The sequence below is a fragment of the Mytilus californianus genome, unplaced genomic scaffold (assembly GCF_021869535.1).
Source record: "Mytilus californianus isolate M0D057914Y unplaced genomic scaffold, xbMytCali1.0.p SCAF_1, whole genome shotgun sequence".
NCBI classification, from domain to species: domain Eukaryota; kingdom Metazoa; phylum Mollusca; class Bivalvia; order Mytilida; family Mytilidae; genus Mytilus; species Mytilus californianus.
Genome location: NW_026262581.1, coordinates 86,756,552 through 86,780,198, shown reverse-complemented (window position 1 = coordinate 86,780,198; position 23,647 = coordinate 86,756,552). Strand labels below are relative to the sequence as shown.

The 23,647-nt window shown below is 32.3% G+C and overlaps 1 protein-coding gene across 1 annotated transcript in view; it reads left to right on the top strand.

The window, feature by feature from the left end:
* Positions 1-16,379: 16,379 nt before the first annotated feature.
* The window catches only part of LOC127725670 (transmembrane protein 68-like), a 28,277-nt gene continuing 21,009 nt past the window's right edge, over positions 16,380-23,647 (top strand). Inside the window, exons 1-4 of the mRNA XM_052232824.1 lie at positions 16,380-16,404; positions 19,248-19,587; positions 22,019-22,186; positions 22,807-22,905. Of these exons, the coding sequence (XP_052088784.1) occupies positions 19,311-19,587; positions 22,019-22,186; positions 22,807-22,905 (544 nt within the window). The 5' untranslated portion in view covers positions 16,380-16,404; positions 19,248-19,310. The remainder of the gene's footprint in view (positions 16,405-19,247; positions 19,588-22,018; positions 22,187-22,806; positions 22,906-23,647) is intronic.

Sequence of the window (23,647 nt, the reverse complement as noted above, 5' to 3'; positions counted from 1 at the left end):
TGAATAATAATAGTATTTTAGGCATTTCCATGTTATTTTAACACCAACAATACTTTATTTTATAAATATATTTAATTTTAAATCACTTTTTTCATTGAAACGTGTTCCGTTATTGTCAGCCGCTTACGATCCCAAAATGACTTTTTACCCCAATATACTCCAATTAAACGTTTCAGTACAATATTCGTGTTCTGGAATGATATTTTAACCATATTTATTTCAAAAAACAATCCTATGCGCAATCGTGTGTATTTAGAAGCTTTTAAACTGTAGTTAACTCGAATACTGATAATGGTAGCACTAAAGACCAGAATGGACCTGAAAATATACAGGACAATTTTTAAATTGCAATTTCTTTTTAACTCCTTCAATTTTAAGTTTTATTCAATAACATTGGATTTTCTGAATTAAATTTGAAATGTTTTTTCATACATGTAGATAAAATAAGAAATATTTTACTCATGTTTTGAAGAAATTTTTTTTTAATTTTTTTTTTTTTTTTTCATATTTTTAAAATAATTGCATCAAATAAAATTTGAAAATTTTTCTCCTACATGAAATAAGATTTTCGATGAACAAATTATGTTTAATCATCACATGCTTAAAATTTACGTAAACTTGGACGGACCAGAAACTACACAGATGGTAGTTTTATTTATATTTTTCATTTTTCAATAGATAAACTTCAAATTAAAAACTGATAAATTCTATTCATCTAGACGGGAAAATATTTTTTCTGATGCCACAACTCAGGCCTGAATTGGGAGATTTAAAGACTTAAATGAACATCAATCTTACGGTTGGATTCATTTAAACTTGATAATTATCTATTCATTGGATTTCCTTCTTATTTTAAAGTCGAGGCTAGTCATTTAATTAAAATCAACCAATTTTTAAAGAATTATATGTTTGTAATAAATAAAAAAACTTGGACCTAAACGATAACATTGAAAGACATCAAGACAAGAAATTCTGTATATTTTTTTTTTATTTATTTATCTTCAAAAGTAATCACTAATTCCAACCTTCATAGTTAGAACTGAAAACGAGAAAAAAATAGTTTTAGATGATAGAAGGAGGTATATCTAAAAAACAAAGTCTGAATGTTCCCGAATTGTATCTACCATTCTGCAGATAGCATATTTTATATTTATTCGAAGGAGAAAAAGTCTTTTAAGCCAACACTCTTCTTCTTTGATATAGTAGTTAAAAAACTCATTAATGAGTACTCAATACTTGTGCGTTACGTAGGTGCTGGTAATGTCTATTTACAACAAAAGACCAAAGATATAAAAAAAATATGGTGCATGCTGTATAGTTGGTGCAGGATAAAAACATTCCTTCATCTATGTAATCAGTGCCTTGAAAGCTTCCATATAGTTGCTTTCACTGTCGATTTCGGTAATTTATTCCAGGCTATTACTGTTCTCGGAAGTGAACTGGAAAAAGGAAAAGGCCTAAATGTTTCTAAAAATATACAGGTAGATTTATAGAAACTTGTAAAACTCACATATTTTCAATGGATCTTCTGCAAATTTGGATTATATTAAAGAAAGAGACTGTCGTTTTATAAAATGAAAAGATCTGAATGGCTCTAAAAAATTGAAAAATATATACATGCAAATAAGAAGATGTGGTATGATTGTCAATGAGACAACTTTTCACCAGAATAGAAGCTGGGACTATTACAATAATGTAAGTGAAATAGTTCCAGGTAGAAGTTTGCAATTATAATGGTCACCGTACAGCAAGCAAAAATCATTTTGTGTGTTGCCAGCTATAAAAGGCCCTGGCATGTAGCTTGGAAGTCCTTTTCTTTTTTAAATTCTTAATTTGTGCAATCGTATATACTTTTTATTGGCGCAAATGATACTATGTATTCTAAAATATAATGACGCCAATGAGTTGGGGCATAATAGGATGCATTTTTGACGGTCAGGTGCTGGCGAAAACACACCAAACGTGAATCACATTTTGTTTTCTTTTAAAATCTCAGTATAGAAACACCTACAAATAAAGTTGTTTTTTTTCTTTATTGTATTAAAATTTTGTACAAGACAAGTTTTATAAGAATGTGTGCTAAAATAAGAAAACTAGAAATACAGCAAATGAAAGGTTATACTGTTGTTGAAATAATAAAAGAGAAATCATGGAAAATGGACTTAACAGGCATGTACGATTTAATTGCCATAGCACTTGCATCGGTTGCACTCCGGAAATAAGACCTGTATGATTGACAAGAGGAGACATATCGTCTACTTGTGGTATACGTGGTTTAGAGGTCGAACCTGGTCGAATTTGTCTATGGCGAGTTAAAGACATTTTTTGTTTATCGAGATCCAAAATAGTGAAATCATATTTGTGCCAGAAAAAAAGAACCTATTATTTTTTTTAAAAAAGAAAAGAAAATTTTTTTTTACAAGTGTTGAAACTTTCTGTCGTTACGGTAACACGAAGGTTTAGAAAATAAAGAGAAAAAAGGAATACATTCTACATTCTATACACCTTTCCGCTTACCATTTTTGTGCTTGTTTTGCAATTAAATAGCTGGTGTGGTATAATCTGATTGTCGATTTCATTTTTGAAGTAAACAATATTTAATTGCCATGATAAAATGAAAATAAAGGAGTTTTGTCCTGTGTCATTCATGGTTTTTCCCTTCTTACAATTGTGTTAGAGGTGTGATTCGTACTATAAATACAGCTACATATCCCTCCGTAAGTCTGACCGTTCTGACGTGATCAGTAAGTTGTCAACGTACTTTATTTATATAATTTCTTTGGTTTGGTATGAAACCAGTTGTGTTTATTTTCTATTACATTAATTGATTACATGATCGTTGATTCCACAACGTTCAGTGGCAAATATTTGATGCATATTCAGGACTAATAAGAAAAATGTAAACATTGATCACACTTTAGGCGTAGAAAATATTTACGAATATAAGAGAAAAAATACAAACTCCCATGCATCCAACGCTTTTCAACACAGATTATGTGTAATGAGGTTGTCTAAATCGGGTATTTTCTACATTTTTTAACTAAAGAAAATAACAATAAATATGTTTTTATAGTTGTCTATTTGTCTATCACAAGTCCGTTTCCCGCTTTTTTTCACATGTAGGCTAAACCTTCTATATGTGCCTGTCCCAAGTCAGGAGCCTGTAATTGAGTGGTTGTTGCTGTTGATTATATGCGTTATTTGTTTATTGTTTTGTACAGTTCTTGTAGTGTCCTGTTGCACCACTGACCCAGGATTAGGGGGAGGGTTGGGATCCCGCTAACATGTTTAAACCCGCCACATTCTGTATGTATGTGTCTGTCCCAAGTCAGGAGCCTGTAATTCAGTGGTTGTCGTTTGTTTATGTGTTACATATTTGTTTTTCGTTCATTTTTTGTACATAAATTAGGCCGTTAGTTTTCTCGTTTGAATTGTTTTACATTGTCATTTCGGGGCCTTTTATAGCAGACTGTGCGGTATCGGCTTTGCTCATTGTTGAAGGCCGTACGGTGACCTATAGTTGTTAAATTCTGTGTTATTTGGTCTGTTGTGGAGAGTTGTCTCATTGGCAATCATACCACATCTTCTTTTTTATATAAACGCAATAAAGATAAAAAGATTAAAAAATAATTATTTTACAATTTCACTCATTCAAGATTTGTTTTACTGCATGAATTAATTTAAATTAGATATATTCAATCATTTTGGTTTTGACAGAGTTTATACCATAACATATTTTTCTCAGTACCTGATGGTCACATGAACATGGGGCATTCCATCAAGAATATACAATATACAAGGTTGTCGGGTAAATGTAGATTGTGGTTAAGAAGTTGGATATCAAACTTCAATAAACAAACTGAGGCGAATTTAACACGGTTATGTATTTTCTCTTCAACAATATTTTGATTCTCTGTTCTTTATTTTCATTTAAACTAGGTTAATAAATAAAAATAAACATCAGATGTATTTGAAGGCATTTTGTAAATAAAGTAAAGGATCAGGCAAATGTATCAAGTATTCCGTTTTAGAAAGTTTTTATTTATTATTTTTTTTACTTGAAATTGCGTTTACGGGTTTTAAGTTATTTTACAATTATTGATTTTCTGATAAAATAGTTAAATTTGTGGTATTATCATAATAATTCTTTAATTTATTTAAAATAAACATTTAACACTTTCTCGGATTAACTTTTCATCGTGTTCATGATAACTTTGTTAACCCTCTAGGATTATTAAAAAATGACTGATTTTTTACGATGGGGGTATTTTTTTCCGTTACTGAGGATATTTTTGTCCTTTATGAATCCATAGGAGAAATTTGACTCCAATGGGATATATTATGTCACATATTGATAAATGGTAGTTTTATCCGATAGATTTTTATCAGTTATATAATAGTCGTTATTTTGATAAATTCAATAATTCATTGAAGTTTCGTATGCATCTATGAAGATAAAAAAAATCCCGTGCAGCAATTTTATCCAGGAACGCTCAAAACAAAATTTTTGAAAGCCAAAGAATGCATAACAAGGATAGGAGTGAAGATCTTTACGAACAAAAAAGGACCTACACATCGCCACCTTCTTTGTGTGTCTGTTCAAAGTCAGGAGCATGTACTTCAGTGGTTGTTGTTACTTCAGGTCTGAAATTTTTAATTTTTTTTTGTAAATGCTTGGTTATAAATTAGGCCGTTACTTTTCTCAAGGAATTGTTTCATATTTTTCATGTCGAGGCGGGGCCTTTTATAATCAACTTTACGGTGTCCGTATTTTTCAATATTGAAGGTCGAACAGTTGCCTAAAACCAAGGATTTGTATATCTCACTATACAAATCCTTGCTAAAACACAACTACATGTAAATGATCGAAAAAAGAGAATATACTTGCACTGACGATTTTGATACAAATATGGTAGTAAATTAATAATATAACAATTATAGCCTATGCGTCAGGCCAATAGAGGAGACATCGACCCAAAGAAGTATATCGATCGACCACGGACTTCGTCCTCAGTCCATATACTTTTTTTTTGTCAATATAACATTGTATCGACCTCATACAAAGGCTATAATTGTATAACATAATATAGACTGAAAACACAACAATCGTTTTTTTTTTTTTTTTTTTTTTTTTTTTTAATCTCAGTAGAAACACATACAAATAAAGTTTATTTAATAAATGATAAAACATCGAAAATTGTTTAGTGTTTACTAGTATTTAAGTAAAGAAAAATGTAAGTGGGGGTTAAAATATAAACAGACGACGAACAGCAAATAATGGATCCAACATTTGATGTCAACTACCACAAGACCACAAGAGAATGTAGGACAGAAAGTCACAGGACAAAAAGTCACAATTCACTTTTAATATTCTTTTCTTTGAATAAGAAAACATTTGTCTTTTAAAAATATTTTTGTATTATTCTTGAACTATTACATATAAAGCAACTTTGTAAACAAAATGTATTTAAAAAAATCCATTATAATCAAATAATTGTTAAAAAAACAATGTGTCAAAGTGGCTATGTACTTAAATGGCCTCATGGTGCCAAGAAATATATCCTTTGCATGGTTAAAATATTATAAATCTTCATTTATCAATTTTATAAACAATTTTCTTAACTGTAAAATAAATATATGTGATAAAAAGAAATTATTTCAAAAACTTCTCTTATATATCTAAACAATTATAAACAAAGTATTTGTGACTTTTTGTCCTGTGACTTTTTGTCCTAGCTATCAAATTAAAGAGTTTTGACAACTTCATGTGCATCTACAGATAGCTTTGCCATTCATTTTTTTCATAAAAAAAATATTTGTGAAAAAATTATGTGTAGGCACGTGCCTAGAGTGCCTAACAGCAGCTACGCCCCTGAGTTTTCTATGTTCTTTATATATCTTCTACCTTTGCAAGGCTTGTCATTCATATTCCTCAGTAGGGCACATTATTCCTACTCTAAATACAAACAAGAATACTGCTTAATACCAGATAAGCAAAAGTATTTTTTAAATTTCTTTGATTTAATACCAATTTAAATAAAAACCACCGAAATTAATTTGAGACTCAATATGTTTCCTTGAATATATATATATTCTCATTCGGTCTGAAAATAAAATGTGAAATGTGAATGATATAAAATGTAATTATACCAGAGAAAGGTATTGAACGCCATTCTAAAACATGAACGGGCGTATTACGTTTCCGCATTTTTAGCAAAAATCCAGTTTCACGTTTCCGCATTTTCGTGAAAAAGAGTACTATAAAAATGCGGAAAAGTACGAATTTTAATGCGGAAACGTAAAACGCCGACATGAACCTGTATACGTAGGACCTCATGGGATGACACTCTAGTCATTTTCAGGTAATATACATGTTGATCTGTAATACCCGGAAATGTCAAGGAATATCACTACCTATATAGATATACAGAATGTACCATATCAAAGAAATTCGTAAAGCATTAACATTCATGATTTAGGAGGGATCAATTTGGGGGGGGGGGGGGGGGGGTAAAGATTTAAATTTTGATTACATTGTTTTTCCCAACTTATATCACTAATAAAAATACATCCAGGAACAAAATTCTTTTTGTTATTTCATAGAATACTCATTAATATGGGCTACAGTATTTAGTGGACAAGCCGTATTTTTAAATTGATTTAATACTTAGTAAAAACTGGGACTATTATACGGGTACGTCTAAACACCGCTCAGGACCTCCTGAGTGCACTCAGGACATACAATGTGCACTCAGGACCCTTTATAGTCATCGTATTTGCACACAGGATGGATGAATATATTCGTTACACGCTGCTTATTCAAGAGTTAAATTTTGGTAGAATTTGAAATCGAACTTAGATAGATATGTTAATTCTTATGAAATAATGAGGGCACGTGTCACTGATTACACAACTACTGAGCCGTGAATTATCCAATCAACAAAATTGATTGGATTATCTTTATTGTTGCTTATGCATTGTGTTGTTAGTACTGTGTTACGTTTAAAATGAATAACACGATGTTATTAAGTTTTGTGAAAGTTGCAGTGTAGAGACTGAAAAACATTTTCTTATGGAATGCACACTTTATGACGATATTTGATATAACCTTTTTCATGAATGTTCAAAATTTATTCAAGATTTTCACAGCCTTGATATAGATAACAAATTTATTGAAACTATGAACTGGTCCTATATTTTCAATGACAGTATTTAGAATTTAAAATTAATAAGACAGATCAGTATTTATTTATATGATTTGCTAAGTCTAATATCTTGGCTGCGTACGTGCTGTCCTTGGTCTTTTCCTTTGGTTTGGCTTACGATCACGCTTCTGGGGTTTTCGCACTTCAAACTCTGTGCACGAAGACTTAGTCGTGGTTTGAACGGATTTCGTTTACTTACAAATTATTTAGAAATAATACCCAAATATGATAATTTTTAACTTTAATGAGAAAGATAAATCTTACTAAATGCGGATTTGTTAAAGCATTCGTATTACTCAAGAATGAAATTACTGGACAAGAACGATAAAAATGAGAAAGAACACTAACTATATGAGATTTTCTTATTTGAAAAGCGTATTTTGGTAAGTACGGCTTCTACAGTTAAGAACGGGTTCCATTTACAAAACTAAATCTTAATTCATGAAAAGTATGACAAATTTATTTCCCTTTTCAAACTCGTTCAAGGAATTTACATGTATTACTGGACAAGAACAAGTTTCAATAGGGGAATAAATCTAACAAATGAAATTTTGATTGAATCGTTATGTTATACATACACAGCCTCTCATTGGTCAAAAAGTGTTAATTATTTGAATGAATCTCAAAGACAAGAAAATAGAACAAAACACACACACACAATTATATAAATAAGAATTAGAACGCAATGATACCAGAGACATATATACACATGTATATATGTCTCTGATGATATCAGTATTTTTTTTTAATTCAACGCTATTTTTAGTGAGTGATCAGATTGACTGTTAGCTTGGCTGCGTACGTGCTGTAAAAGTAAATTATAAATGGTGTTTCACCGATTCTTTTTTTTACCATGGAACAATACAATTAAAGTCTATTGTAATATATCTAGAGATATGAAAATACGAAAGAATTATTCTTCTAAATTTTTGAAATAAGAATAAAACTAAACTTTTTATTGCACAAAATTTTAATAAAATACGAAAATCTATACAAAGAAAATAATAACGATATGTTTAATATCTATTAAGTTAATGAAATGAAATGAATTGAATGAAAATTTCCCAACTATATATGTAGATTTCTCATATTTCTCGACTGGCTTCAATTCTTACAAACAAAAAGAAAAATGTTTATTTAACGGTTTTTTTCTAAAACAATATATCTTTATTGTTCTTTATTTTTCAAAAGACATCTTGATTTTGTTTGTCTGCGAAGCTTACTTGTATGAGGTTACCACCATCACTAATCACTCCTAATTATTAAAGATCAAACGACCTAATCAACTTGATAATTGGCATTTAATATAATCCTCGGTCATGCCTGACATATTTCACAAAAACGGCGCGTGCCGATGAAAACTTCAATAACTCCTTAAATGTTAAAATGATTTTATCAAAACAAAAATGAATAGATGAAGAATTAAATTATCTATCAAATGCATACCTTCACCACTCACTAAAACATATATTTCATGTCCTGAGTGCACTTTGTATGTCCTGAGTGCACTCAGGAGGTCCTGAGCGTTGTTTAGACGTACCGCTATTATACTAGAAAAAGAATGCAGGACAGAAAGTCACAGGACAAAAAGTCACAGACGAAAAGTCACGGACAAAAAGTCACAGGACAAAAAGTTACAATTCAGTTTTGAGATTATTTTTCTTTAAACAAGAAAACACTTATTTGGAAAATAAAATTTTTGTTTTTTCTTGAACTATTATATATGAAGCAACTTTGTAATTAAAATATATTCAATAAATATCAATAATGATCAAATAATCGTTATGAAAACAAAATGTCACAGTGGCTCGGTACTTAAATGGCTTCATTGTGCCAAAAAATATATTCTTTGCATGATTCAAATTTAATAAATTTTCATTTATCAAGTCTTATGAACAATTTCCTAAACTAAAAATGAATATATGTAAAAACAAGAAAATATTTCAAGATCTTTCTCTTATATATTCAAACAATTGTCAACAAATTATTTGTGACTTTTTGTCTTGTGTCTTTTTGTCCTATCAAATTTGTGACTTTATGTCCTGTGACTTTTTGTATAATAGTCCCAGGTAAAAACACAATTATTTTGATAGCCAATATGTTTCCATAAAAAGTTACATATGCTCATTGGTAAACGGACAGAAAGTCACAGGACATAAAGTCACAAATTTGATAGGACAAAAAGTAACCAATGTTGACAATTGTTCGAATATATAAGAGAAAGATCTTAAAATATTTCCTAGGATTTTTCAGTATACGGATATGGATAGTAACTTCACATTGCTAGAAAAACAAAGAAATGTTGATGCCAACGTTAAAAACGTGAATAATGTAAAATAGACAGGAAATACGAAAAAATATATAAAAAAAAACAAAAATAAACAAAATTTTAATTTGCAAACCGAGTCCCTGAGGTTATTTTTTAAATTTTAAAAACGAACTTAGTGTGCATTTCTTTCTAACCAAAGTTTGGTAAACGTTGTGTGCCGTTTGTAATAGTTTGTTAAACGTTACAAAAGTAGAAACAAATTCATCGTTTAATCAGTGTTTACTGACCATGTTTGAACTGTGAAAACGCATGCACATGTTGTTGGTATTACTAGTGTCAAGCTATCCAGCAATTCTCATCCTGCAATTCTCTTTATAAAAAGCTATCTTGCAATTCGTCATCCTGCAATTGCGTTTGGAAAACTACTTTAGCGACAATGTTCTTTTTCTTTAAAATCATAGTTTTTGACTTTTTTGTTCGGAAACAAGATTTATATAGAAAATCAAAGATTTTTATATCCCATTAATAAAATGCTAAATTTACTTTGCAGATTTCTAACTCATATTTACGGTTTTGTAATGAGAATTTAAAATAAAAAAATAAAAAAAACAAAGTATTATTTGTTAAGTCCAGGATGTGATTCGTATTAACGCATGTTTAACCCACATTTGCGATTTTCGAAACTCATATTAACGACTAAAAATAAAGAATTTAAATTTTGCTGTAAAATAAATTTTTTCATGGTATACCCGACAATAGAACTTCTATTTGAAACTGGGTCAACCATTTTCAAACCAATTGCCTCGGCAGTTTTGTATGGCTAGGGATTATAGACGCTGCCCTAATGAATAGCTATTGGATAGTACTACAACGTGAGGGTAAAGAATTTCTGGGGTAAGCATTCTTAACGGCCGGAAATTTCGTCCGTAACACGGAAAAATGGTCAAATTTGATAAAATACACATTGGGGTCACCCACTTGTTCAAATCCATTGCCTCGGCAGTTCTGTATGGCTAGGTATTATAGACTCTGCTCTAATAAATAGCTATTGGATAGTACTACAACGAGACGGCAAAGAATTTCTGGCGTAAGCATTCCCAAAGGTCGAAAATTTCGTGCGAAACATGGAAATAAAGCCAAATTCGATCAAATACGCATTGGGGCCACCCACTTTCAAACCTTTTGTCTCGATAGTTCTTTATGGCTAGGCATTATAGACCCTGCCCTAATGAATAGCTATTGGATAGTACTACAACGTGAGGGTAAAGAATTTCTGGGGTAAGTATTCTTAACGGCCGAAATTTCGTCCGTAACACGGAAAATGGTCAAATTTGATAAAATAGACATTGGGGTCACCCACTTGTTCAAATCAATTGCCTCGGCAGTTCTGTATGGCTAGGTATTATAGACTCTGCTCTAATAAATAGCTATTGGATAGTACTACAACAAGACGGCAAAGAATTTCTGGGGTAAGCATTCCAAAAGGTCGAAAATTTCGTGCGAAACATGGAAATAAAGCGAAATTCGATCAAATACGCATTGGGGCCACCCATTTTCAAACCCATTGTCTCCGTAGTTCTTGATCGAATTTGGCTTTATTTCCATGTTTCGGACGACATTTTCGGCCTTTTGGAATGCTTGTCCCAGAAATTCTTTACCCTCCCGCTGTAGTACTATCCAATAGCTATTTATTAAAGCAGAGTCTATAATCCCTAGCCATACAGAACTGCCGAGGCAATGGGTTGGACAGTTGGTGGCCCCAATGCGTATTTTATCAAATTTGACTTTTTTTCCGTGTTACGGACGAAATTTCCGGCCGTTAAGAATGCTTACCCCAGAAATTCTTTACCCTCACGTTGTAGTACTATCCAATAGCTATACGTTAGGGTCCGTTTATAATCCCTAGCCATAAAGAACTACCGAGACAATGGGTCGTAAAAGTGGGTGTCCCCAATGCGTATTTGATCGAATTTGGCCTTATTTCCATGTTTCGGACGACATTTTCGGCCTTTAGGGATGCTCACCCTAGAAATTCTTTACCCTCCCACTGTAGTACTATCCAATAGCTTTTTATTAAAGCAGAGTCTATAATCCCTAGCCATACAGAACTGCCGAGGCAATGGGTGGGAAAGTTTGTAACCCCAATGCGTATTTTATCAAATTTGACTTTTTTTCCGTGTTACGGACGAAATTTCCGGCCTTTAAGAATGCTTACCCCAGAAATTCTTTACCCTCCCGCTGTAGTACTATCCAATAGCTATACCTTAGGGTACGTTTATAATCCCTAGCCATAAAGAACTACCGAGACAATGGGTCGTAAAAGTGGGTGTCCCCAATGCGTATTTGATCGAATTTGACTTTATTTCCATGTTTCGGACGACATTTTCGGCCTTTAGGAATGCTTACCCCCAGAAATTCTTTACCCTCCTGCTGTAGTACTATCCAAAAGCTATTTATTAAAGCAGAGTCTATAATCCCTAGCCATACAGAACTGCCGAGGCAATGGGTGGGAAAGTTTGTGACCCCAATGCGTATTTTATCAAATTTGACTTTTTTCCCGTGTTACGGACGAAATTTCCGGCCTTTAAGAATGCTTACCCCAGAAATTCTTTACCCTCACGTTGTAGTACTATCCAATAGCTATTCATTAGGACAGGGTCTATAATCCCTAGCCATACAGAACTGCCAAGGCAATGGGTTGGAAAGTTGGTGACCCCAATGCGTATTTGATCGAATTTTTGGCTTTATTTCTATGTTTCGGACGACATTTTCGGCCTTTAGGAATGCTTACCCCATACATTCTTTACCCTCCCACTGTAGTACTATCCAATAGCTATTTATTAAATCAGAGTCTATAATCCCTAGCCATACAGAACTGCCGAGGCAATGGGTGGGAAAGTTTGTGACCCCAATGCGTATTTTATCAAATTTGACTTTTTTTTCGTGTTACGGACGAAATTGCCGGCCTTTAGGAATGCTTACCCCAGAAATTCTTTACCCACACGTTGTAGTACTATCCAATAGCTATTCGTTAGGGTACGTTTATAATCCCTAGCCATAAAGAACTAACGAGACAATGGGTCGTAAAAGTGGGTGTCCCCAATGCGTATTTGATCGAATTTGACTTTATTTCCATGTTTCGGACGACATTTTCGGCCTTTAGGAATGCTTACCCCCAGAAATTCTTTACCCTCCTGCTGTAGTACTATCCAATAGCTATTTATTAAAGCAGAGTCTATAATCCCTAGCCATACAGAACTGCCGAGGCAATGGGTGGGAAAGTTTGTGACCCCAATGCGTATTTTATCAAATTTGACTTTTTTCCCGTGTTACGGACGAAATTTCCGGCCTTTAAGAATGCTTACCCCAGAAATTCTTTACCCTCCCGCTGTAGTACTATCCAATAGCTATGTATTAAAGCAGAGTCTATAATCCCTAGCCATACAGAACTGCCGAGGCAATGGGTTGGACAGTTGGTGGCCCCAATGCGTATTTTATCAAATTTGACTTTTTTTCCGTGTTACGGACGAAATTTCCGGCCTTTAAGAATGCTTACCCCAGAAATTCTTTACCCTCACGTTGTAGTACTATCCAATAGCTATACGTTAGGGTCCGTTTATAATCCCTAGCCATAAAGAACTACCGAGACAATGGGTCGTAAAAGTGGGTGTCCCCAATGCGTATTTGATCGAATTTTGCCTTATTTCGATGTTTCGGCCTTTAGGGATGCTCACCCTAGAAATTCTTTACCCTCCCACTGTTGTACTATCCAATAGCTTTTTATTAAAGCAGAGTCTATAATCCCTAGCCATACAGAACTGCCGAGGCAATGGGTGGGAAAGTTTGTAACCCCAATGCGTATTTTATCAAATTTGACTTTTATTGGATTTAACAGTTGATACTTTGATTGGTGGATATGAGTTTGCATTTTGCCCTTTTCCTTATATTTCAATAGCCGTTCATATTTTTCAAGTGAATTCACTTTTGTTCTGTTTTACACTAATACTTTATATGATTTTAAAAATTAAATTCAAATATTTTGATTAAATACCCATGTATTTTAGGACGTTTCTTTAAACAGGGTGGATGGTAAAGGATCTAGAATAGTTACCAGTTTATTGTTACTATTGTTTATTGTTACTTGTGTTTATTGTTCCTTGTGTTTATTGTTCCTTGTGTTTATTGTTCCTTGTGTTTATTGTTCCATGTGTTTATTGTTACTTGTGTTTATTGTTACTTGTGTTTATTGTTACTTGTGTTTATTGTTTTATTAGCCTTAACTAAATGGCGCGTATAGTCTTGCGAAGCATTTGAAGGACTGAAAAAAAAAACACAAATATATTATATATATGTGTATTGGTCCTCAGAAGGCATAATATGTAGATCATCACGGTCGAAACTGGTTTAATTACAAAGACTTTAATAGATAATCAAACAAATATTTTGTGCTTCAGAAAAATGCATGACAATTATGAAAGGCTAATTTTTGTTTTCATTTGATAGAAAAGTACTAAGTATATGGTAATTATGCAAGTACAAAAATGTTCTTTGTTACCTTCAATATTTTTTCTCTACAATATCTTCCATGCATATGTATGCAGCATATTTTTGATATACCAAGTATTTATGATTTCTTGAATCAGTTTGTTTCTGATATGGCGGAATATGCGCTATGATTTCTTAAAGTTGCTGTCATTGTTTGAATACATATAGCTTGTACGGTAATTTAAGGCCACATCAATTTGATTTCTTGATCTTCGGGCTTTTGGCCAAACTATTAAAGAACACAAATCCATGTTTGCCAATGAACTCCACGTCACCATGTGCTTAACTCCATAACACACAAAGCATTCCAACTTTTCTCTACTCTTATATTATCATTAAAAGTTTTAAGGATGTCATATTATTAGAATGCCAAACTAAATTGGTGTTGTTAAAATTTATAGTTATTTTCTGAGATATTGAAATGTCAGTGACGGTCATGAAGTAGCTAAGCATTTTTATAGTATTTATGGGCTATACAACTTTTTACACATTCAAAAAGGTGTGACATTTGTTTTCAAGTCCGTATTTAAATAGAATACCAAACAATATTTCTTTTTAACTCTAAACATGAAGAGATCATGATGACATTTTTTTTAATTTTCTCCCATATTTTGTGACGGTCCTAGTTCCTGGAGTTTTCAGTATTTTAACATAGTTCGTGTTTATTGAAGCTGGTCCCCCTTCCAATTTTATGATATATACTAGTATGTAGCTGTTTACATTAGAACTGTTAATCATATATGCACAAAAAGAAATGTCATAAGATGTGGGAACGTTTTCGTGATTAATTCATCACCATATTTTCATCATATGCTATTAGATAGACGTTTTTCGTGTCAATACCAATCAAACACTATCCAGTTACGATTATCTTCTTGTTTATTAATACCGAAATTACGATCATCATTTTTGCGAGTTACGATTATCATCCCGAATTTTTCGACGGCAACTTTCTAAGCGCTTAGACAATTATAGTGCACCGTTACCTGGTTACGATTCAAATATGATGTAATGGTATAGAAAAACCTTGCAGATGAATAAATCTTGCCAACAACGGGCTACATTTGAGAAAAATGACTGAAAAGATTTTACCTATTTCTGCCGTCGCCATATTGGGATCGTCGTAATTCCAGTTACGATTATCAGTTTAACACCAGTGACAGGGAGGGTTACCACGGCAACCTTTGCAAAAAAAAAAAAAAAAAAAAAAACGTTGTTCTTCAATGTGCCTTCGGACTTAATGTTTTGAATTGTAGTTCCACTTTCCATATTCGGTATGTATTCTGAGTCAAGTGCCTGTGCGGAGACTCCAAGCAGACAACACGCATGTGTATAACAGCATTGTAGATTTTCTTATAAAATAACGAGAGTTGCCGGTCCGGTACATGAATAGATCGGTTAGAAAGCTAGGTTTTAATTTTTAAATTAATTAGTTTGGAAAGCTTGATTCGAGGGTTGAAAATAGAGAGCGCAAAAAAAAGGGTTGGGGGTGTTCCGTAGGGAATATTTTTATTTTGTAAACGCTACATTTGAAAGTTTTATATTTTTCTATTTAATATTTAACTATTAATGGATGCCGTAGGAGGTCCATCGGAGTTATGAGCAAGGATTTCTTGGCATGACAAACAATATCAGATGTTGGTCTGAGAAACGTGAACACACCGACCTGACCAACATTGAATTTCCGCTGACTAATGTCTTTAGTGAGTGAAAGATACAAACGTTTTATAAACATAAAAAGAAAACTTTAAATGTTAAACATATATTATTTTCAAAGAAAACAAATATTTGAGAAATTCATCCAAATTTGAGAAAAAATTTCGAGTTTTATTTTAGAAAAAAAACATCATATCTTATTTTTAAGAGAAAACAAAACACAAAATGCATTTACAATCTCAACATTTTAAGGGAGAAAAAAGAAATTGCAAAAATTTACCGGTTTATTTTTAGGTTCGTTCGTTCGGGTTTTTAGTGTAACCTTCGTCAATACATGAAAAAAGAACTGTTTTAAAAGCCTCTAAATGCACAAAAAATGTAAACAGTTGTGTTCAATATTAATATATCTGCATGTAATATCGTTCCTTATCATGGAAATTGTATTCAAACTGTTTATTGGAGTATATTTGGGTATATTGGGGTAAAAAGTCATTTTGTGATCGCAAGCGGCTGACATGAACAGAACAATTTACGAGGAAAAAAGAGATTTAAAATTAAATATATTCATAAAATGAAGTCTTAGTGTCGTTAAAATAACATTTTAATGCCTAGTGTAACATTGTTATTCAACCAAATTATGTTTAAACTGCTTTTTGAGGTATATTGGGGTATGTTGGGGTATATTGGGGTAAAAAGTCACGCCGCTCACAACATCCGGATGGCTTTGCGGTAACTGAAAACAAATCACGAAATAAAAAATAACAACTTCTTTTAATTTAAAACAATTTTTAGTATATTTTATTTCAGAAATAATTAAACTTTTATCTATAGTGTCATCTTGTATATTGTAGGGATAATTTACATCCTGTTTGGCAGCTTTTTTTACTGAGAAAAAAATATCGTGCTGTTCCACATAATTTTTACTTTGCCGTCTTTGGATAGAATTTGTACTTCAGAAATATGAAGTCACTGTTCAATTTGCCAATTGAAATCCTTGTTCCCACTGTTTAACAGAGATATGATTATCTTTAGGTTGAAACCACTTACTCAAATGTGATACCCAGAAAATAGCGGAATGCTTAGTATCCAGGATGATCAGTGTTGCTCTGTATACACCAATGTCTAGTTGGTTTTTTTTATAAATGAGTTACTCTTGGTAAACCATTGTAAATGACACTATTTAACAATCCATTCTTCCTGTGTGGTTAAAACATAAGCATTGTGACATACATGTAGGAAATGCAGGGGAAAGTGCTTTAATTTGAAAGTCGTCTATACAAGTGTAAAAATAGGTGGATATTTACTCTCAGGGGAAATCTGACTACTGCTTAGTATGTGCATGAATGTAGGAAAAAATCACAGGAAAAAAAGTCATGGAAAAAAGTTGCAAAACAAATCGTCATGGAAAAAAAGTAACAGGAAATAAAGTCACAATAATGAGAATTTAAATTTTTTGAATACCGTATATATATATTAATTTTTTTAAAAGATTTTCATAACCATTTAGGCACAAACATTTATACCTATGTACATAAAAAGTCTGAGGAAAATTGTCAGTATTCACCTCAAAAGCTAACAAAACCTTTAAACAGACTTATTAAGAAGGGATATAGTTACGATACTGTTGTCAGGTCATTAAAAATTGCATATTTTGGCTTTAATATTGATTCACTTATAGGGTCTTTGCATCGGAATTAAACATATTTATTCTAAAACCAGTTGTTGGCATGACACGGATTATGTTCTTCTCATATATTTTATGACGGTATAATACTAAACCCCTAACAGGAGGGATTGTGCCTGATATTCATATGATGAATACATAATCTTTCAATCAGTTCAATTGAGGTCTGGAGCTGGCATGTCAGTTACTGCTAGTAGTCTGTTGTTATTTATGTATTATTGTCATTTTGTTTATTTTCTTTTGTTTTCTTATTCTGACATCGGACTCGGACTTCTCTTAAACTGAGTTTTACTGTGCGTACTGTTGTACGTTTATTTTTTCTACATTGGCTAGAGGTATAGGGGAGGTTTGAGATCTCAAAAAACATGTTTAACCCAGCCGCATTTTTGCGCCTGTCCCAAGTCAGGAGCCTCTGGCCTTTGTTAGTCTTGTATCATTTTTAATTTTAGTTTCTTGTGTATAATTTAGAGTTTAGTATGATGTCCATTATCACTGAACTAGTATACATATTTGTTTAGGGGCCAGCTGAAGGACGCCTCCGGGTGCGGGAGTTTCTCGCTGCATTGAAGACCCATTGGTGGCCTTCGGCTGTTGTCTGTTCTATGGTCGGGTTGTCTCTTTGACACATTCCCCATTTCCATTCTCAATTTTATTCAATTTACTATTTATAGTTCCTGTCAATCATCTGATGTTGAGACAGATTATACGTTTTTCTCCTTTTTTAAAGTTAGATCTTTCATAGGTAAATAAATGACAACACTTAAAACCTTAAAAAATATAAGTATTTTATGTTTTTTTTTATGTCATTTATTTACCAATGAAAGATCTGACTTTAAAAAGGAGAAAAGAAATTGAATACTATTAAACGTTTGTACAAAAATGGACATTATTTCCTACCAGATTTGTGACTTTTTTCCTATATTTATCAAATATTTGACTTTTTTTTCCATTTACAACGTGTGTATAGTGTTTCTGTATCTCCACCTGTCAATCATAACTATCTAACATCCCTTGGTTTAACATCATGCTTGCACCTTCATTTTATGTTTGCTCCTTTTTCTGGATCAATTATAATTAATCAGTCACTGCAAGATTAACATTTCCATTTGGCTGTGAAAAGACGAAATAAATACGGTTGACATACTTGGAAGGCCTGTCTGTTACAAATGATTCCGACAATGGAAATAGGCGTGTTATACACCATTTTGCAGATAATTAAATGTAGATTTATTTCAAGAAGTTTCAGCGGAATAGACAACCGCAGAATGGTATTATAATGGGAGTTTTCGTTTTTGGTGGGATTTTAGTTGCAGAGTCTTTAGTTTTATATGTAGTGTTTTGTTTACTGTTGTATGTCTTGTGGTTCTTTTCTTTTTTTGCCTTGGTATCTTTTGCCTCTCTCTTATATTTTGAATTTAGGTTTCCACTCATCAAAACCTTGAACATGTTAGATCATCTTCAAAATGTATGAAGATTTCCACAAAGATGTTTGTTTAGAAAAAAAAGAAAGATATTCTGCAAATATATCTAATTAAAACTGTTTCCATCAATTTGGTCAAGAAAAAAATGTCATGTATAATTGTTCAATTTTATTTAAAATTTTCAGGCACACATAATTTTAAATTGAATTGGTAACAGAATTTGATCAATTAATTCATGTAGGTATAATAATATTGTATTCTCGTAAATGTTATGCTATTAGGAGTTTGCCAATTCCAATGAAGCAACTATTAACCAACAACTTTACACCATACAGACTTGAACAATGAATGAAACCTATTCCATATAGCAAGCTTTAATAGCCCCTGGATGTTAAGATTTGAAACGGTTCAAAAGAGAAAAAAACTGGTTTTGAAGGATTGTTGACATTTTTTTTTTCTTTTTTAAGGTACCTGTAATACCCTAATGAAGGAGGACTGGTTATCTCTCTTGGTGTACAGTTGGCCACACAATGTTGAATGGAACAATACCATATCTAACATATGTCTGGGAATCTATTGACAACCTTGACATTCATTACTGGAAATGGGTATTATGGGTACTGTACCCAATCGTCATATCTTTCCTGTTACCATTAATTATTCTATTGTTTTTCTATGGAATGGCTTTGTTTCTACATGTCCATAACTATCGACATCGCCTGCGGGAAGCTTACAGCCAAGACTTTTGGGATGGAGCAAGAAAGACAGTTTCAGCCTTTTGGGATGGTCAGGCAAGAATTTGGCATGGTATGTATATTGTATATATAAATAAGAAGATGTGGTATGAGTGCCAATGAGACAACTCTCTATCCAAGTCACAATGTATAAAAAGTAAAAAATTATAGGTCCAAGTAGGGCCTTCAACATGGAGCCTTGGATCACACCGAACAGCAAGCGATAAAGGGCCCCAAAATAACTAGTGTAAAACAATTCAAACAGGAAAACCAACGGTCTAATCTATATAAAAAATGAGAAACGATAAACACTTATGAACCACACCAACAAACGACAACCACTGAACAACAGGCTCCTGACTTAGGACAGGTGCTTACAAATGCAGCAGTTTTAAACGTTTTAACAGGCACCAACCTTCACCCTAACCTGAAACAGTAGTGTAACATTTCAACATAAAAAGGCACACTATAAAATATCAATTGAAATGGCTTAACTCGATCAAAAAGGCAAAAAAAAAAACAAACGTAAACATACACTGAACAAATAGGTTTTGATCTATGAAACAATATAGATACAATATTAATAAAAAAGATGTAGGAACAATGTCAAAAAGACAACTCTAACCTGGGACAAGATGCCTTAAATAAAATTTTGATATTTTTTATTTTGATATCTTATCCGTAAAATTCATTTCAATATTTGTCACTACAGATATAAGAAGTTCTATTTTCCTATTATTTAGCCATGCCTAAAGACACAAACAATCAGACTGTTTTATATGATTATAAATCAGTCATAAAAAATATCCAAGTTATTTTGTTATTTTAAAATCATTAAATTTGATTTTTCATGTCATTATTTTTATCATTATTTTATTTATTATAATGAAATCTTATATATTGTGTCATATACATGTATGAATGTATAATTTGATATGCTTTTATACATATTTTTTTTTTTCATTGATATTTGTACTATGGAAAGGGATTGTAGTTCTATTTATAATATACTGAAGGTTATCAAAGCATGTCGGTATGTGGGAGAGTTACAGCCATTTGTCAATGGAATATATGTAGACTATATTTTGGCTTGTTCAGTCACCATTCATAATTGGTACACCTAATAATATGGAGAAAGACTCCCAGTGCTAATATAATTTTCAAGATCAAAAGGCAATTCAAGGAAAGGAGAAAAAATGGATTGATTTGTATTTTCAAGGTTTTCATCAGATCTGGTACACTTATTTACTTTGATAATATAGAGGAATAGTATTAGTTTGAGTCAGATATTCTAGTAAGCACACTGTCCCTTAATGGGGTCAAATGAATTGGTCAGTCTTCGTGAGATTATGTATAAAAAATTACTGACTGAAACAGGAACTTGTTATAGATAATGCATATTTTAAGGTGTTTCTTGTCGTATAACACGCCGAGGGTATGCATTATCTGACTTAAATACCATAAAAAAATATCATTTTCTGCAAAGATTTACAGGAATTGTATCCTATTTTACCAATCACATTGAAGTGGGATATTCTTTTCTTAAGCGTATAGGTATAACAACTCCCCACAGCTCATTTTTAATGTGAAATAAAACTCACTAATTAATCTAGATACATGTATAAACATTAGAAATCACTGTCCAGTTACAATATAAATGGTACAGTAATTGCATGAAGCAAGAAGCAACTGTTTTGTTAAGATGTACGAAAAATACAAGTCACTTTGTAAGTAATTTATCATATAAAGGGTGCTGTGTTTTTCTCTTGTTTCATGACATTTTTATCACTGTCAGAAAAGCAGATAATTTTTTCAACAATTTTTAACGAACTTTTCAGAATAATTGTTTTCTCTCTTTTGTCTGGCAATACATTTTTTTCTTCAAAAATTCAGAATCAGTATGATTTATTATAGCCCCCCCCCCTTTTAAAGAACATGGCTGTTCCCCTGTAGAAAATAAGAATATTTTGTCATTTAATAGAGTAAAGGGTATTTGTTTCAGTCTTATACACGGAGGCAAGAATTATTTCTGCCTAAATGTTTTTAAAAATGTTATAGATAGAAAATTCTACAATAAAACCCATTTAGCAACAACACACAGATTAAATGTTTTTAGTAATCTGTAGTTTGCATTTTAATCAGGGAAAATAATGACCCGACGCAGGTCATTATTTTATGCCTTGATACACATTTCATTGAAACTTGGTATCATCAAGCTTGTTTCTTCAAAAGAATGACCTGTCGGTCTGAAAGGAAATAACTCCATATAGGTATATAATAATTTTTAAAGTCAGAGTTGACAGGTTTTACAGATTAAACGTACCAAATATAAAGCCAAACACTCAAACAATAGATAAAGGATAGGTACGACATGATGCAGGCGTGAAATATGGTAGAGTTACAGTGTTGTTTCTTTTTTTTTGTAATTTACAATTGTAATACAAATCCTTTAGAACTTAGAATAAAACGTAGAAAAATTAGATTTAATACCTTTTGTTGAATAGGTTATGAAATTGAAGGGTTGGAAAAGATACCAAAAGAAGGACCAGCACTCTTGATATATTACCATGGTACCATACCAATAGATTTCTACTACATTGTAGCTAGGTGTATGTTAGAAAAAAATAGACATATACGAGCTGTTGGGGATAACTTCTTATTTCACATTCCAGGTATGTGTCAAATGTTTTTGTATAATGTATATATTATAAAATGCATTAGTACTTATATGAATTGATGGTTTGGTGTTTAATGCCCAAGTACTTATATGAATTGATGGTTTGGTGTTTAATGCCCAAGTACTTATATGAATTGATGGTTTGGTGTTTAATGCCCAAGTACTTATATGAATTGATGGTTTGGTGTTTAATGCCCAGTGGAAAATGTTACATGCATATCAGGATGAGAACATGTCAAGATGACATGATTTTACATACATGTATAACAAGCAGAGATTGGAGCAGGATCCAAGGCTTTTTTCATATATTGCACACTTTACTGTGGTCAACTTGTTTTCATTCTGCAGCACATACGTTCATACCTTAGCTGAACCATAATTTCTTAGCATCCCCAATTCCCCATCAAACTTTTGAGTCTTCTACAGTTCACAAACATATATATATTATATATCTTGAATATAAAGTTGAAAATGCACAAAATTGTAATGGAAACATAATGTATATCTTTGTTTGTTGAAACCTGTTATCATATTATTTAACCCTTAAAAAGAGATTTGGTATTATAGATTTTCAGGAAGACATAAAATTGTATCATACATACAATTTGGTTTTAGGTTGGAGACTGTTGATGGAAGTAATGAGAGTTACACCAGGGACCATACAGAGTTGTGTTAATGTTCTGAAGGGTGGTCACCTTTTAGGAATTGCTCCAGGTATGTAACATGGGTGTCCATTCAAGCCTTTGTAAATGTTCTGAAAGAAGGGAATCTTTTAGGTATTGGTCTAGGGTTGAACTGACTTTTAAGTTATTCATGGTACATTGATCAATGTTAAGTTTTTAAGGTTTAAGTCAGTTTCTTAGATACTATAAGAGATAGGTAAACAGTATTTGGTGTATGGCAGGAATATGAGGTGCACATGTCCATTTGGGAGGGTTCATCTGACCTTGACCTTAGTTGCATACTTCATTTGTCAAAATAAAGTTTTCAGGGTCAATTTCTTAGATACTGTAAGCAATAGGTCAACTATATTTTGTGTTTGGAAAGATTGATAAGTGTGCATGTCCATCTTGCCGGTTTCACTTGACCTTGACCTAATTTTCATTGTCTATTGATCTATGTTAGTTTCATTGTAAAATATGTTTCTTAGATTCTACATGTATTAGCAATAGGTCATCTGTTTTTGGTGTATGGAATGATTTTAAGGTGAACATGTGTGTCTACCTGAGTTCATCTGACCATGACCTCATTTTCATGGATCATTGATAATGTTAAGTTTATGTGATATCTGTAGTAAAACCTTGATCTTGAAGACTTTCAACGTAAAATTCAATCATGATCGATTGAGAGATAAGTAGGTGAGACATTTTAACGTGTGCACTATTGTTGTTTCCAATTTCTTTTAACTCCATTCAGTATGACCAAGCAGTGGAATGTAATACATGCATGATGATGT